We start from the raw sequence: 15,795 nt of genomic DNA, 5'->3' as shown, positions 1-15,795 counted from the left end.
GCTTGGAGTAATTTTCATTTGAAAGTGAACTAATCCTTTAAGTACACAGTCTTGTACCTTTGTCTTTTTGTTCAATTTAAAAAACTTTTTTGCTTCAAATCAAAGTTGGTAGTGTTGTGATTCACCTCATAGCTGATTAGCTTGGCTCATGGCTTTTATTTCTTTAATGAAGACTTTGTTAAATCCCTATAGGAAAAATGAATGGAAAAAATACTTCTGGAACCAGCGCCGCTAAAAAAGGGGGTGGCACTAATGCACTCTATATCGCTGTATATATCGCATTATGTTTGTATTCAAGATATTCATATTTATTCAAAATAAAAATTAGAACATTTTAGTATTGTAGTTTTACAGTTGTACTATAAAATATATATATTTTTAAATTAAATCCTCTATTATTATTATTATACAGTACAACAGTTACAATATTACAATATATTTCTTATATTTATTCTGATTTAGTCAAAAACTGTGGGAATGTGCCTTTGCAAACTTAAGTGGAGAGATATTTTGTGTAAACTCTAACTTTATGGTTTAAGTTAGTTCTTGTAAAGAGTAAACACAAGTATGAACACCCTAATTAAAAAGAAAAAAGAAAAAGTAATTTTCCAGCTTTTTAAATAATTTTTCAAAAATCACCCCACTCATTCTAGAATGACTAATTCTTTCTAAATATAGCTATTCAGGTCATCTGGTGAACGTTCCTGTATTTCATTATATCACAATATACAGTATATCGCAGAAAGAAAAAAATACTGCAACGTAATTTTTTCCAATTATGTGCGGCCCCATCATAGAGTGAATTAAGCATAAAAGAATCACCTTCTGAGGGGAGCGGGCGGATGGCATGGGAGACAGTGACCTCACGTTCTTGCATAGAGATCCTATTCAACACACACACAGGAACAAAAGAACATGTCATTGAGCTGTAAATAACCGATTCAAGTGTAACGGGTGTTCTATCTCACAGCAGAAAGCTGCAATACCTGTCTCAGGTGTGGGGAGATTGGCTTCACACCGTGGTAATGGTGAATCCACTGGTATTTGGAACGGAATCATCCTCTGCAAAAGATATAAAAGATATAAATCTCAGTGAATCCGCTACACCTTCTATACTCTCTTTCTCTCTGGACGTTTACTGAACACTGTGAGCTGGACTTCATGAAAGACTACATGAAAGAAAAATGGACTTTAATAATAAATGTAACAGATTCAACAGTGCACATTACTCTAAAGATTTTTTTAAAATTTAATGAATTTAAGTATTTATTTATTCTTATTCATTTTTTATACTTAATATTTATAGTTTAAATAATTATACTATTTTTAAAAAATTCAAAATAAATTATATATAATTTAAAAATATATACATTTATATTATTTTTATTATATAATGCATATTATTAATGACTATTTTCAAAAAAATATTTTTAATACTTAATATTTATAGTTTAAATTATTATTTAGACTATTTACACCAAATCTAAATAAATTATATATAATAATACATGACATAATATAATATACTTTTATATTATTTTTCTATTATACAATGCATATAGTAATTCGTAATTATTATTTTTCAAAAAAATATTTTTAATACTTAATATTTATAGTTTAAATTATTATTTAGAGTATTTACAATTTTTTTTAATAAATTATATATAATATATGACAATATAATATACATTTATATTATTTTTACATTATATAATGCATATAATTAATTACTATTTACAAGAAATAATTTTTACTAAATATTTATAGTTTAAATTATTATTTAGACTATTTGCAAAAAAAATATGACATAATATGACAATATACTTTTATATTATTTTTCTATTATATAATGCATATAATTATTAATTACTATTTTCAAAAAATTATTTTTAATACTTAATATTTATATTTTAAATTATTATTTAGACTATTTACACAAAATCTAAATAAATTATACATAATACATGACATAATATAATATACTTTTATATTATTTTTCTATTATATAATGCATATAGTAATTAGTAATTATTATTTTCAATAAATATTTGTAATACTTAATATTTATATTATTTAAATTATTTAGACTATTTACAAAAATATATATATGACAATATACATTTATATTATTTTTACATTATATATTGCATATCGTAATTATTTTTTTTCAATATTTATTTAAATTAAATTTTTCTTATTTTCTTTTCTACTGATGAAATGTGAACAGAAAAAGTAATATATTTAATACATAATAATATATATATTTTTAAATATTATATATAAAATATACACACATAAAAAAAAATATAAATATATATTATATATATATATATATATATATATATATATATATATATATATATATATATAAAATTTAAAAATAAATATTATAAAAATTTTAAAGAATATATGAGTCATCCAAATCTCCACCACAATACTTGAATATCATGTGTGGCTGCTGGGATGTTGTGGATGCTAAGTTGTTCTGGGTGGTTACTTACAGACTCAAATCAAGGGTCCACCCTTAAATTTTTTAAATATTATGGTCTCTAGATATGGCTTGGGTCCATCTTTCAATGTAAGTTTATGAGAATTTAAAATAATAATCACAACAATCAAATCCTGATGGATAAAAATGAAGCCCCGCACTACATGATTTCCCACTGAATATTGTGTTTCGCTTGTAATTGTTAAATGTGTCTTTAAACAGTGCAGGTACAACTGCACTGACCTGTGTGGGGTCCAGCGGGCTGGGGAAAATGCCGCTGCACAGTCTGTCCCGCGGAGAGAGGCAGGCGTTCTCTCTGGAGTGCTTGTGCTTGTCAGACGGCAGTGGTGAAGCTAATGAAGAGGAATAAAGACACGTAGTGCACCCGTTGAAAGGATACGAAATAACAGAGGAAATGAGGCAATGCTGCAAAATGATGCCAATTATGTTGCGAGGCATGGTAAGTACTGCTTGCTTTCGAGTGCCGGATTGCTTATAGTCTATTGAATTCACTCACCTCTATTGCTGGAGGGTGCAGAGCTGTTCACATTGTGTGAGCCAGAGTGATTTGAGCTGAGACTTGAGGTAGATGGACTGGGCTAGAAAAAAGGCAACAGACACATAATGTGATTTAGTATAATTGTGATTTAAATAATAAAAATTATCATATAAATATAAATTATCGATGGAAATAACATAAAGGTTATTACTATATAGCCTTATTATCTATAAGTAATTGTATACATTCATATTAGTATTAATAAGCAATATTTTATATATTTATACACCAGGTTCTCGAATCTGATTGGCTGAGAGGTCTTTCCAGCCATGCGATATTCTACCAGTATCACCACGTGAACCCGTTTCACCGTTTCAATCAAGCCGCTTGTAGCTTTCTCACAGTGAGCGTCAATGGTGGAGGAGTGAACCCACTATAATTTTACAAATACTACTGTTGTTGTGTCACAGAATTTAGTTTTAGGAGTTTTTAGGCAAGAATGTAGTTGTTCAAACTTCAAATATTCAGTTTAATTATAGAGATAGTTTTGGCTGAGGGCAAAGTTTCATAACTTTATATATTTTTATATAATTTTAATGCTGTATCAGCATTAAAAAAAAAAAAAAAACTTTTACAATGGCTATTGTGTATTAAATATTATTGCTCAATAAATAATATTTTATATATATAATAGTACTAGTGTTGTCTAAAGTACCGACTTCGATACCAAGTACCAAGTCAGTACTGAAATTTTAAAAATGTGACGCTTTGAGCGCTGTTGAGCAGATTCTTAAACACCTCTGATTGGCCATTGTGTTCACGTGCTCAACAGATATGTCTGTGATTGGCTACAATGATCAACACTTCAAAAACATGTTGTAAATAGACATCAATGACGCTCTTCACTAGACGCTTACACAGATACACACGGGAGCGTTTGAAAGCAGCTGTCTATCAGCGGACTTGCTTTCAAATTCAAACACTTCCGTGTATTTTCAAACGCTCCCGTTCGTTAATCATTGTAGCCAATCACAGACATATCTGCTGAGCGCGTGAACACAATGGCCAATCAGAGGTGTTTACAAATCCACCCAACAGCGCTCAAAGCGTCACACTTGGTATCGAAGTTGGTACTTTTGACAACAATAAATAGTAGTATTTAGTGATAGAATTTGGTATTGAGAAAGTGATGTTAGTGATGGTGACTTCAGTGCAGGTTACATTGTTACACCATTAGATGGCGACAAGAGACTGTCTTTATGGGTCAGTAGCAAAGACTTTTATATTGAAAGGGACTAAAACAAGGTTGTAAACAAGGACATTATTTTTACTTTCAACAACACATTGTAAGACACAACCAAATTGACCAGCGTTGTCATGGGAAAAAAACATTGAAAGGATACTACGACAAAGATATCACTTTCCTCAGCGTATTATGAATATGAGATTGACCTGAAAAATGAATGTTGTATCTGTTTTAAGTATGTCTTTAGTAGCTTTCTGGGCATCGAAAGTGTTAATTGTCTTGCTGGCAATGGAGGCCTCACTGAGCCATCGGATTTTATCAAAAATATCTTAATTTGTGTTCCGAAGATGAATGAAGGTCTTACAGGTGTGAAACGACATGAGGGTGAGTAATTAATGACAGAATTTTCATTTTTGGGTGAACTAACCCTTTAACGCTCCTGGCATTTAAAAAACATGCCGCTCCCATTGAAAACAATTGGAAAAGTACGCTAGCTGCTGGAAAAAATGCTTTGGTGGACACACGGCCTTAGTAACAGAGGCTTGGGCTCATCTGTTGAATCTGTGGCGGAAGGAAGTAGTTCTACACACAAGAGGGTTTTTTTTAAGACACCCTGTTTTTTTTTCTTATTTATTTACACACTTGTGCTGTGGAACTGTCGTATAAACATGTAGTGTTGTAGTCGTGCGATATGGCTCTATATACCTACGGCACTCGGCTGAATCACAACCGTGCTGATATAGAGCCATATCGCACTCCTACTCGTGTGATATTGCTCATATATATGTCATCTTAAAATTGTAATACCCATATTATAACTCACTTGCATGTTGAAGACCTCATCCGAGCTCTCTGATTGGCCGGTGATGTTGCTCACTTCGTTTGAGGCCTGTGATGACAGTGAAGATGAGGAGTATCGGTTGACGGCTGGATAGCTGAGAGGACTGAAAGGGAATTGAAAGACACAAGAGAAAGACTCAGGATAAATTTAGCAAACGTGTGGGTGTGTTCTCGTTGCCAATCTGTCAACCCTGATGCAAAACATAAGCATTCCTAAATAGCATCTACTTGGCTGTGATTTGAATTGAGTTCAACTTCTCAAACTTTTACAAAACTTTTTTATCTCTGAACTTAAAGCATTTTATCTCGTGTCACAAAAATCCACAGAAGAAGTCTCAACATGCGGATAAGATGACACAAACCTGCGTCTCGCCACGATTCGGCCTCCCTCTGGGCTGATGGCATTAGGTACGGGAGTCCTACATGTGCGCGGACTGCCATTGGCAAAATGCAGTGGACTAACTCGCACATAAGCGGGAAACTCTTGTGGCTGGATGACAAAATATAAACTGTTTTAGCACTTGGTTTATTGGTTGAAATGAATACCACCATTTCTTAAAGGTGAAGTGTGTAATTACAGCGCCTCTAGTGGCACTAAGCAAATTAACTTTTCAAACAGGCTTCTCTCTTCATCTGCTATTGGTCAGTTAAAATCAATAGCCCCGCCCCTAATCCATGCCATTGGTTGAGCCTGTGCTGCTATGTCAGACTGTGGTGCGTTTCCCAAAGCGAACTATGGTCGCAAGTTCCGTCGTTACCAATAGAGTTTGATGGGACTTACGACCATAGTTGGCAAACGATGATTTCGAGAAATGCACCCCTGGTCGGGATTTTCAAACAAACAAAAATGTTTTGAAAGCACTGTAACGTGTTAAACTTGCTGCTAAACAGTGTTAAACTTTTCAGGGAAATCAAGCTACAAATGGCTTACTTACAGTTGCATATTAAGCTAGGATATGCATTTTAACATCAAAAAATTTACACTATTCAGCTTTAAAGACCTGTGAATATGTATCTAATATGTACAAGTGTAACAGTAAACATACTTGAATTCCCAGACTGGAGCGCATTACATGAAATTGGTCAACAAGCTTTTTATGTAACGGCCTCATATCCTGCGGGACGAACTTCTCATGCACAGCTAAACCAAATTCCAGAATGTGGGCCTGTAAACAAGTCAGAGAGAACAAACTAAATATTTACATATGCTATATAAAAAAAGAAAAATGTGCTCTTTGTATGAATACTGGTCTTATATGGTTAAAAAAAATTATATATAATTTTCAAAAAAAATAAATAAATAAATTTATTGAGTGTATGTAATATGGAAAAACCATCAAGTAAAAAGTAAAATAATATTAATTATTTTGTTTTGTTTTTATGTAAAATATATTTTTCAGTTTTCAAGTCAAATATAATTAATTGTTAATGCACAAATGTTATATTTTTGATAAGTTGCTTCTTTAAATGTATCAATGTATGTATGAATTGAATTTTTTATATATTTTTGAATAAATTAGCAGACAAAAAATGAGTGTCACATCACATCAAAACTATTGGTTTTGTACCTGTTCAAACATCAGTTCCCTAAGACGAGTAATTTTCTCTCCGTCCTCTGGATGATTTGCAATGTAATCTTTCGCAAAGAATGCCTGCGAGAGAAAGTAGAGAGGCGTCCATCATTTGTATTCAGTCTAATTTTTTTTATGAAAAGAAGAGTTAATAAATAAACCCACACATTGAAATTCACTGCATGTCTCGCAGCCATTTCTCTGCTGTAAACTAACCTACACTCCTACTCATTTCTCAGAAACCATTACGCAACATTACAATAACGCTGAGAATGTTTCTACGACTCTTGTTTAATCTATCATGCTAATTGTCATGTGTAAGTGACATTTTGATCCGGCTTTCATAGAACTGCAGCCCTGTGCTCTGTGGTAAACTCATCATCTGTGCAGTGAGGTGCATGCTGGGATTCAGGAGGACCCCTGCAGTTAGCTCTTCCTTTTTAATAGACTTAGTTGAAGCTAATGCTCACAAAAGGCCAGTGCTCAACATGCTGTTGCTTGGCAACTGTCAGAGATACATGCAGCAAACAGTCCTATGAAGTGTGAGGATGTGGGGTAGTCATTAAACATCCACTGAATGCTCTTTTGAGGGTTTCACTGAAAACAACAGCTAGAAACTGGTCTTTCATCTTGCTAAAAGGAATAAGGTGAAACTGGAGTCATTACACTCAGACCATTAAATCACTTCACAGACAATTCATGTTGTCAAGACCATGAGACAACAACAAAGTCAAGGCATTCTGGACTACAATAGTTCAATATTTTGACTGCCTTGTTTCATAAAACGCCAGAAATATATACATGTTTTTGACATGACATTGAAACCTAGAGGATTTTTGTCAATGTAAAAACAATTTTCTAAGATTTGTTGCTTTTTTGTTTTGTATTTTTTCTGGAATTGAATACAAAATAATCAATTTCATATGCATTCAATCAGTATTTGGGAGTAAATAACAGTAATATTGCTATTAACATTATTAATCAGTCACCTGACCTGATGCGGAGAAAAGTACAACCCTGCAGACAGCAGGTAAATGCCGTTATCGCTGTTTTCCATGTTCGTGAAGTAAATATGTTTACAAGGCTTTTTAAAAATGCTGGGTGTCGGTGTTTGACATGCGTTTGACCAATCAACGTACACTTATATCACTGATAGCTTCTATAGTGCTGGTTTAGACCCTACTCTGAAGTAGGAGCTAATTTAGATCCCCCAAAAGGAGTTCCTAGAACTAAAATTGTTCCTAGTTCCTGCGGTGCGAACACAGAAAAATCCAGGTACTTCAGCAAATAATTCTAGGAACTATGAAAAGGTTCCTCTGGTGCGAAAGCCCCTAATGTTGTAGTAGTTAAACTATGTTGAAACTTTAGCTTGTAAACGACAAGATTTGAGCCTGTGTGAATACTGTAGGTCTTATCAGCTTTGCACAATGGGCCACTTTATTTTCCCCCATTCTTTTCTACTTTTTTGATCCAAGTTTCAAGTCAGTGAAATAAAATGCCAACCCAAAGTCCACCCCTAATCTACCAGAACCAGACTGAGACTGCTCTCCATCCATTCCCGTACCTCCTGGTATCGAGCCAGCCCTCCGTTGACAGCGGCGTCGATGACTCCGTTCAGGCACATGGTGAGAGGGTTGATGTTCAGCATCTGCCTCATCTGACACTGTGCGATCAGCGTTCTCAACTGCAGCGTCTTATTTTCAATCACCTCGCTGGCATTCTCCAAGGGACTCATCTCCACCTATATTGAAAGCACACTGAGGTTATGATTTCTCTGTTTATGTTTAAATGATTGTTTTGATGGCGGACGTGCCATCTCAGGAGCTTTAAATTCATGACAGTACTGAAGTGCTTGGAAAAACCTTGCCTTGTACGTGACTGGCCATGATTATGATTTATCAAGAGTTGAAGTCTACAAGTGTCTTGTAAAATGTTTGCTTTTTTTAAAGTTATGACTCACCAGTTCCCTTTTCTCAACCTCAAACCAGCGTGAAATGCCAGGTAAACTCTGAGCGAGGGTCAGTGTCGTCCGTTCAACCCACAGGCTCTACAACACAACACAAACAACATGAACATCATAATACTGATTTTCAAAAATGTAATTGTTCCAGATTCATCTGGGTGACAGACAGACAGACAGACAGATGTAACTATAAATGGAACAGTAGATGGAACAATAGATAGATACAGATGGAACGATAGATAGATAGATAGATAGATAGATAGATAGATAGATGGAACGATAGTCGGAATGACAGACAGACAGACAGACGGAGCGATAGACGGAACGATAGTCGTTCAGACGGAACGGTAGACGGAACGAATTAAGGAACAATAGTGGGAATGATAGATGGAACGACAGACAGACAGATATACAGACAGAACGACAGACAGAACTATAGATCGATAGAATGATAGATAGATAGATAGATAGATGATAGATAGATGAAGTCTACAACACCTTAAACTCATTCTCTTTGTCTTTGGTGCCCTTGTGAAAAGGCCTGTCATAGCGAAACCTCCAAATATGGTTGACTTTGTAGAAGCTCTTGATGTTGTTGGGCACTCCGTCTCTCTGCAGGACGTCCTGGTTTTCAGGGACAGGACTAACAGCATAAATCTGCAGATCTGAATCACGGCCAGTTAAGGAACTTACAAAGCACATTCAGTCTTCACACAATAGTCAGTTAACACTCACATGCAGAGACTGCAGTAATCTCATTCTCTCATTTGTTTCAACTTAATATCATCACTTATTTTTATAGGACTGAGGAGAAACATCTGAGACAAAGGTGATACTTAAATGAAACAGAGACTTAAGTCTCCTAAAGTTTAATCGAGCAATACTAGTTTCCTCTGAAAGAAGTTTGAGCTACTCATGAACTTATGCCACAGATACACTCAACTATCAGATCATTAGCAGAGAAGAGGTCATGGAGCAGCATGAACTCAGTTCAGATACCCATCTGATTAGAAACTGTGCTGCTGGCTGCCGACCAACAGTTTACACATCCAACAGCTGCCCTATTAGCACTTCTCCACTCTTTAATTGCCCTTATCCTAACACCAGCCCTCATCTACGAACCCTCGAGGAGCAATTTGGCAATCTCAAGAAATTAAATGTGAACTTGTACTGTACCGTTCTGAATAAACAAATCCAATTAATTACAGAACAAACTTTTTCAAAATACAGAGACAGTGATGTGCACAGGAATTACAGCACAAGTTTCATATTTTAATATTGAAAAACTGGGACAAAGGTAAAACAATATACGTCATTAGTATATTGTTTTGTATATTTAAAAAATGGGGGAAAAAGTTTATAAGACTGTTTTAATGTAACTTTCAAAAAAGAAAAAATGAAATGAAAATTTTTTAAAGTGCCCCTATTATGCTATTTTAAAGGGGTCCATGATTATGATTTTAATTTTTAAATTTTAGTTAGTGTAATGTTGCTGTTTGAGCATAAACAACGTCTGCAAAGTTACAACGCTCAAAGTTCAATGCAAAGGGAGATATTTTCTTTTACAGATATCGCTTTTTAAGAATGGCTGATAGGGACTACAGCAAGCTTCTTCCTGGGTTAGTGACATCACAAACCCCAAAATTTACATAAACCCTGCCCCAAGGAAGACGCAACAAAGGGGGTGAGGCCATGTTGGGCTGCTTTAGAGAAGAGGAAGAGTTGTTGTAGTAGAGTGTTGTTATCATGCCGTCATTTTACGCCGGACTTCTTCACAAATGAGGGTCAATTCAACACTGGATTAACATGACGGCACATGCTAGTCGATGAGTTGAATCAACTCCACAGCAACTACATAAATTTATCCACTAACCATTCAGAAACGTCCAGTTGCATTCTAAAACTTCTTCCTGAGTCTCTCCATCAGTGTCCGACTCCAGTTTGAACAATGTAAGGCTGAACACTGTTACTGACAATCGTCATTTTGGCTGCGTGAGATTGTCCAGCTTTGTTGTTGTTGAGCAACCGAAGGACGAGCTGTTAAAGCTCCGCCCTCTTCTGGAAAGGGGGCCGGGAGCAGCAGTCCATTTGCATTTAAAAGGGACACACACACAAAAACGGCATGTTTTTTATCACACCCAAAAAGACCAAATATGTTACAAACCTACGTAGGTTCGTGCAGGACTGGATTTACTGACGATTCATTTCAGGCCGATCAGAATAGGTTCTTTCTTCTGGGAAACAATAACTCCATTTATCGTACATTTTGATCTTTGCAGACCTTTTACATTCACAAACAGCTATATTACACAGTACATCAAATGTAATATCCAAAAAAGCATAATAAGGGCACTTTACTAAAAACAACAAAAAGGTCTTTAAGGATACACTGCGCGTCCGCTTGGTGGATGGTCTGGTCAGGCAGGTTGGCATGCTGCATTGCGATGGCGTGAGGAAACTCGCTGAGCATCCGCTGCTGAAAGGCTTCTAGACGCTCGTAATCGTTCCCTCGACACACAAACTCTTTATTCTGTTCAGCAGCAACACACACAGAAAGAAGTAATGAGGAAAGTGGAAGGAACTAGACACAACACAGACTCTTTGAGGGACTGAATGTGAACAGAATAAATCTTTTATAATTCAATCCTAATTTTTTTTTACACTTTCCCTTCCATTCTCATTAAAAGGATCTGGTGTGAAAATACAAAGAACAGCATTTGGTAAACCAAATAGCTCAATTAAAAGAGAAAGTAGCAAATTATAGATGAGTTACAGTGAGATCTGGAAGAAAAGTGCCACCTAGAGGACATAATGTTGAATTACAGGATAAAGATTACAACATTTTAATATTAAAGGGATAGTTCACCCCAAAATTAAAAAGCTGTCATTATTTGCTCACCCTCATATCATTCAAAATCTGCATATACTTATTCCATAAACATGAAAGTAGACATTTTTTAATTAATGTAATCATACAATATTGTGAGCAAACACTTATTTTTGGGTCAACTATTGCTTTAAAAAAGGCCAAAACAATTTATAAACAAGACAATGATATCTGTAAAATCTTTACCTAAAATAATTGTTATTTTGAATAATTGTAATCATACAACATTGTGACCAGGTTTTTTTGGGGGGTAATTGGGTCATTTTTGGATACACTACTGCTTAAAAAACTGCAAAAACAATTTATGAACAAGACAACACTATCTGCAAAGTATTTAACTACAATAATAAGCCTTTAAATTATTATATTATATTATATTATATTATAGACTATTATATTATATTCTGGGGTGAACTATTTCTTATATATTTACCTAAAATAATAAACCTTTATTATATTATATTATAGATTAGATTAGATTTTTTTGGTATACTAAAACTTAAAAACATGTTTAAAACAAGACAACGACATCTGTAAAATATTTACCTAATATAATGAACCTTTATATGTAAGCAATAAGGTACGAGAGGCTGTGGTGTATCGTGAATAAGTCACAGCTGAAGGGCGTTGTTACGCATGACGCGAAGCAACCTGGCAACCCCTTCCGTCATGACTTATTCACGATACAGCACTAGCCTCGAGTACCTTAATGCTTTTATAAAACAGTTACCACACAATACAAATATTAAAGCCAAAAATATGTATCAATGCAACTTTCATGAAGTAAACTTTCACTAAAGGCTTCCTTCCGCCGGAAAAAAATAGTCCCTGATAGTGAACAGCAACAGAAGTTACACTATTACGCCATTAGATAGCGGCAAAGACTGTCTTTATGAGTGTGTCAGTCAGTAGTGAAGACTTTTATATTGAAAAGACTGAATTGTTGTGAACACTGAACAAGACGCAACTCATAAATGCTTTGACTAGCGCTGTCAGTCACAGGAAAACCCCTTAACTGTTAAAAGGACAAGATAATACATCAGAAATTTAAACAGATTTTTTATTATGAACATAAGACTGACCTGAAGGAAAATGCTAAATCTGAATACGGGTAATAAACTCGCTCACTCGATCTTTTTCTCACAATACTCTTCTACATAATACAGTAACCTTCAATGAACAAATATCAATTGAGAACATACAGTTTACATTGCCAAGAGTGGTTGCTAAGGGTGTTGTGTAGTGATACACAGAACCGTTGGGTGAATATCCGTTTTATCTGTTTTATCGTGAACACAGATATTGACCAATCAGGACAGGAACTAACCATTTTATAATATATTATAAATAATACATGTGCTTACATATATATAAATATAATATATAAGAATTGTACCCTTAAAAAGAAGGGGAACTTCTTGCCGTAGAACCCGACTCTGAAGAACTCCGGCTCGAGACGCTGCTGGTTCATTATTTTGTCGTAAAAAGAGGCTTCCATCATCTATCAAGAACGCAAATAAAACAGACCATTGAGCACAATGCAACACAAACAGCTGTTAATATGACAAATTACTGCCACAATCTGTGAAGCAATCGACTGTGTAACAGAATAAACAAAAAAACTAATGGGGAAGTTCAATTTAACAGTTAAAGCCAAACGCCTCATTAGGATAACAATTGGCCATAAGTATAATGAACATGCTGTAATAACAACTCAATCTAGTTCAAATAAGTGCTGTACTTAAAGCCACTGCAAACATAATGTGGATGTTTGAATTGCAGACTAGGGTGTGCAAAAATAAACCTAAACAAAAAAATACAACAATAAAATAATTAAAAAAATTAACAAATACAAATTAAAAAATTATTACATACATAAATATATACACAAATGGTCTGTAAACAGGAATACTCACCCTCATTTTGCTGAGGTTCCTGTAGTCATAATACGCTTCGTACTGATTGGCCAGTTCTCGACACAGTATGATGCAGTTTTCCCAGCACTGGAAGGAAGAGTTCAGTTTTTAAATAACAATAACACTTCATACAATAAAGTATATTTTTTGTTATAGACGAAGGACCCCTGCTCTTATCAAAGTGGTGAGTAATTGCAGCTATAAGTTTCGGCCACAAGATGGCAGTATGTAGGAAGAAAAGAACAGCTCTTATTTTGTACACAGATATATTGTGTTGCTAATGGTCACAGTAGCTGATCATCATCCAATTGTGATTGAAAATAAAGGATTTCCAGTCACACTGTCACTGCAAATATCTGCAGTGTGAACAGCTTTTTATTTAGCTGCCCAGATCCTTCAACAATAAGCATTATTAGTCACATGAATGACTTTATGGTGGGTGAAGTGCATCTTAAAATGAGAGATGGACTCACTTTCCCTCTGTCAAAGTTGTGTATGATGGTGAGATGGAGGCATTCCTTCCTCTGCCATTCGCTCTGCATGGGGTACGTGAGAAACTCTCTGAGAGGCCTTTCAGTCCACTCCAACAGCTCGTCGTACAGCAGGAGGGTGTATGACGCCTCTGCAACACACATTTAAACAATTATTTCATAAAACACTGAAAATTTAAAATATATATACATATATATTATTATTAGGTAACACAGATCAAAAAATTGAACATTTAAAAATAATTTAACTAAATTAAAAATAATAATTTATTATACAAAATTATTATTATTAGTAATAATACTATTATTATTATAATTATTATGCAACACCGTTACACCGATCATAAAATAATACATTTAAAAAGTATTTATAACACAAATTATGATGATGATGATTATTATTATTTTGCAACAGTTACACAGATCGTAAATAACTGAAAATTAAAAAAAACATTATTATTATTTTATTATTATTATTATTATTATTATTATTGTGCAACAGTTACACAGATCATAAAAAAAATAAAAAAAATACAAATTATTATTACTATCTAACACAGTTAAATGGATCATAAAAATTAAAATAAAAAATATTATTATTATTATTATTATTATTATTATTATTATTATGCAACAGTTACACAGATCATAAAAAAAATCAAAAATTATAAAATAATAATTTATCAAATAAATTATTATTATGCAACAGTTAAACAGATCATAAAAATTAAATGAAATAAAAAAATTATTAATAATAAATTACAATGACATTAAAAATATTATTATTATTATTATTCAACACAGTTACACGGATCATAAAAATTAAAATAAAAAATGAAAATACAAAATATTATTATTATTCAACACAGTTACATGGATCATAAAAATTAAAATTAAAAAATTAAAATACAAAATATTATTATTATTATTATTATTATTGTTATTATGCAACACACAGTTACACAGATCATAAAAAATAAATGAAAAAAACAAAACAAATTATTAATAATAAATTACAATAATTTATATTTAATTAAAATATTATTATTATTATTATTATTATTATTATTATTCAACAGTTACACGGATCATAAAAATTAAAATAAAAATTATTATTATTATTATTATTATTATTCAACAGTTACACAGATCATAAAAATTAAATGAAATAAAAAAACAAATTATTAATAATAAATTACAATAATTTATATTTAATTAAAATATTATTATTATTATTCAACAGTTACACGGATCATAAAAATAAAAATAAAAATTATTATTATTATTATTATTACTATTCAACAGTTACACAGATCATAAAAATTAAATGAAATAAAAAACAAATTATTAATAATAAATTACAATAATTTATATTTAATTAAAAATATTATTATTATTATTATTATTATTCAACAGTTACACAGATCATAAAAAAATGAAAATAAAAATAATTTATATTAGAAACTATTATTATTATTATTATTATTAGAAAATTATATATTAAAAATAAATAATATTAATTATTAAAAGATTACCGTACATTTAAATAATTTAAAATTAATTGGTGCAGAAATTACTTATTCATTATTTTGACATATTTGACTTATTCCACAAATTTTGATAGGTAGGCTACAGTATAAAATTAACATAATCAAGCATACTGTCAAATGAAAATGATACAGATCAACCCAAATATACTGAGCGATTATTACCGGTGTAATTTTGTGCCTTCAGGTGCAGCTCATAGAGCTTGTGAATATAACGGATGTACATTTCTTCTTTATTCAACTCAGTTTTGTAGAAGTTCTGAAAAGAACAGGACAAAGTGAGCAGAACATCCTTTTTTTCTGAAGATCATCTCAATAAATACCAAACAACTAAAATAAATAAAAGG

At 32.8% G+C, this 15,795-nt stretch overlaps 1 protein-coding gene across 3 annotated transcripts in view; it reads right to left on the bottom strand.

The window, feature by feature from the left end:
* dock4 (dedicator of cytokinesis 4) overlaps positions 1–15,795 on the bottom strand; it is an 85,628-nt gene that overhangs the window by 3,859 nt on the left and 65,974 nt on the right. For all 3 annotated transcript variants that reach the window (XM_051884240.1, XM_051884241.1, XM_051884242.1), the window contains 16 exons: positions 15,614–15,707; positions 13,884–14,032; positions 13,411–13,497; positions 12,891–12,995; positions 10,996–11,137; positions 9,106–9,272; positions 8,605–8,691; positions 8,209–8,385; positions 6,642–6,725; positions 6,120–6,239; positions 5,436–5,563; positions 5,057–5,177; positions 3,006–3,087; positions 2,732–2,841; positions 987–1,062; positions 823–884 (listed from right to left, as the gene is read on the bottom strand). In XM_051884240.1, coding sequence (XP_051740200.1) covers positions 823–884; positions 987–1,062; positions 2,732–2,841; positions 3,006–3,087; positions 5,057–5,177; positions 5,436–5,563; positions 6,120–6,239; positions 6,642–6,725; positions 8,209–8,385; positions 8,605–8,691; positions 9,106–9,272; positions 10,996–11,137; positions 12,891–12,995; positions 13,411–13,497; positions 13,884–14,032; positions 15,614–15,707 — 1,791 coding nt within the window. The remainder of the gene's footprint in view (positions 1–822; positions 885–986; positions 1,063–2,731; positions 2,842–3,005; positions 3,088–5,056; positions 5,178–5,435; positions 5,564–6,119; positions 6,240–6,641; positions 6,726–8,208; positions 8,386–8,604; positions 8,692–9,105; positions 9,273–10,995; positions 11,138–12,890; positions 12,996–13,410; positions 13,498–13,883; positions 14,033–15,613; positions 15,708–15,795) is intronic.

This window comes from Ctenopharyngodon idella, chromosome 24 (assembly GCF_019924925.1).
Source record: "Ctenopharyngodon idella isolate HZGC_01 chromosome 24, HZGC01, whole genome shotgun sequence".
NCBI classification, from domain to species: domain Eukaryota; kingdom Metazoa; phylum Chordata; class Actinopteri; order Cypriniformes; family Xenocyprididae; genus Ctenopharyngodon; species Ctenopharyngodon idella.
This window is presented reverse-complemented; position numbering and strand designations above follow the sequence as displayed.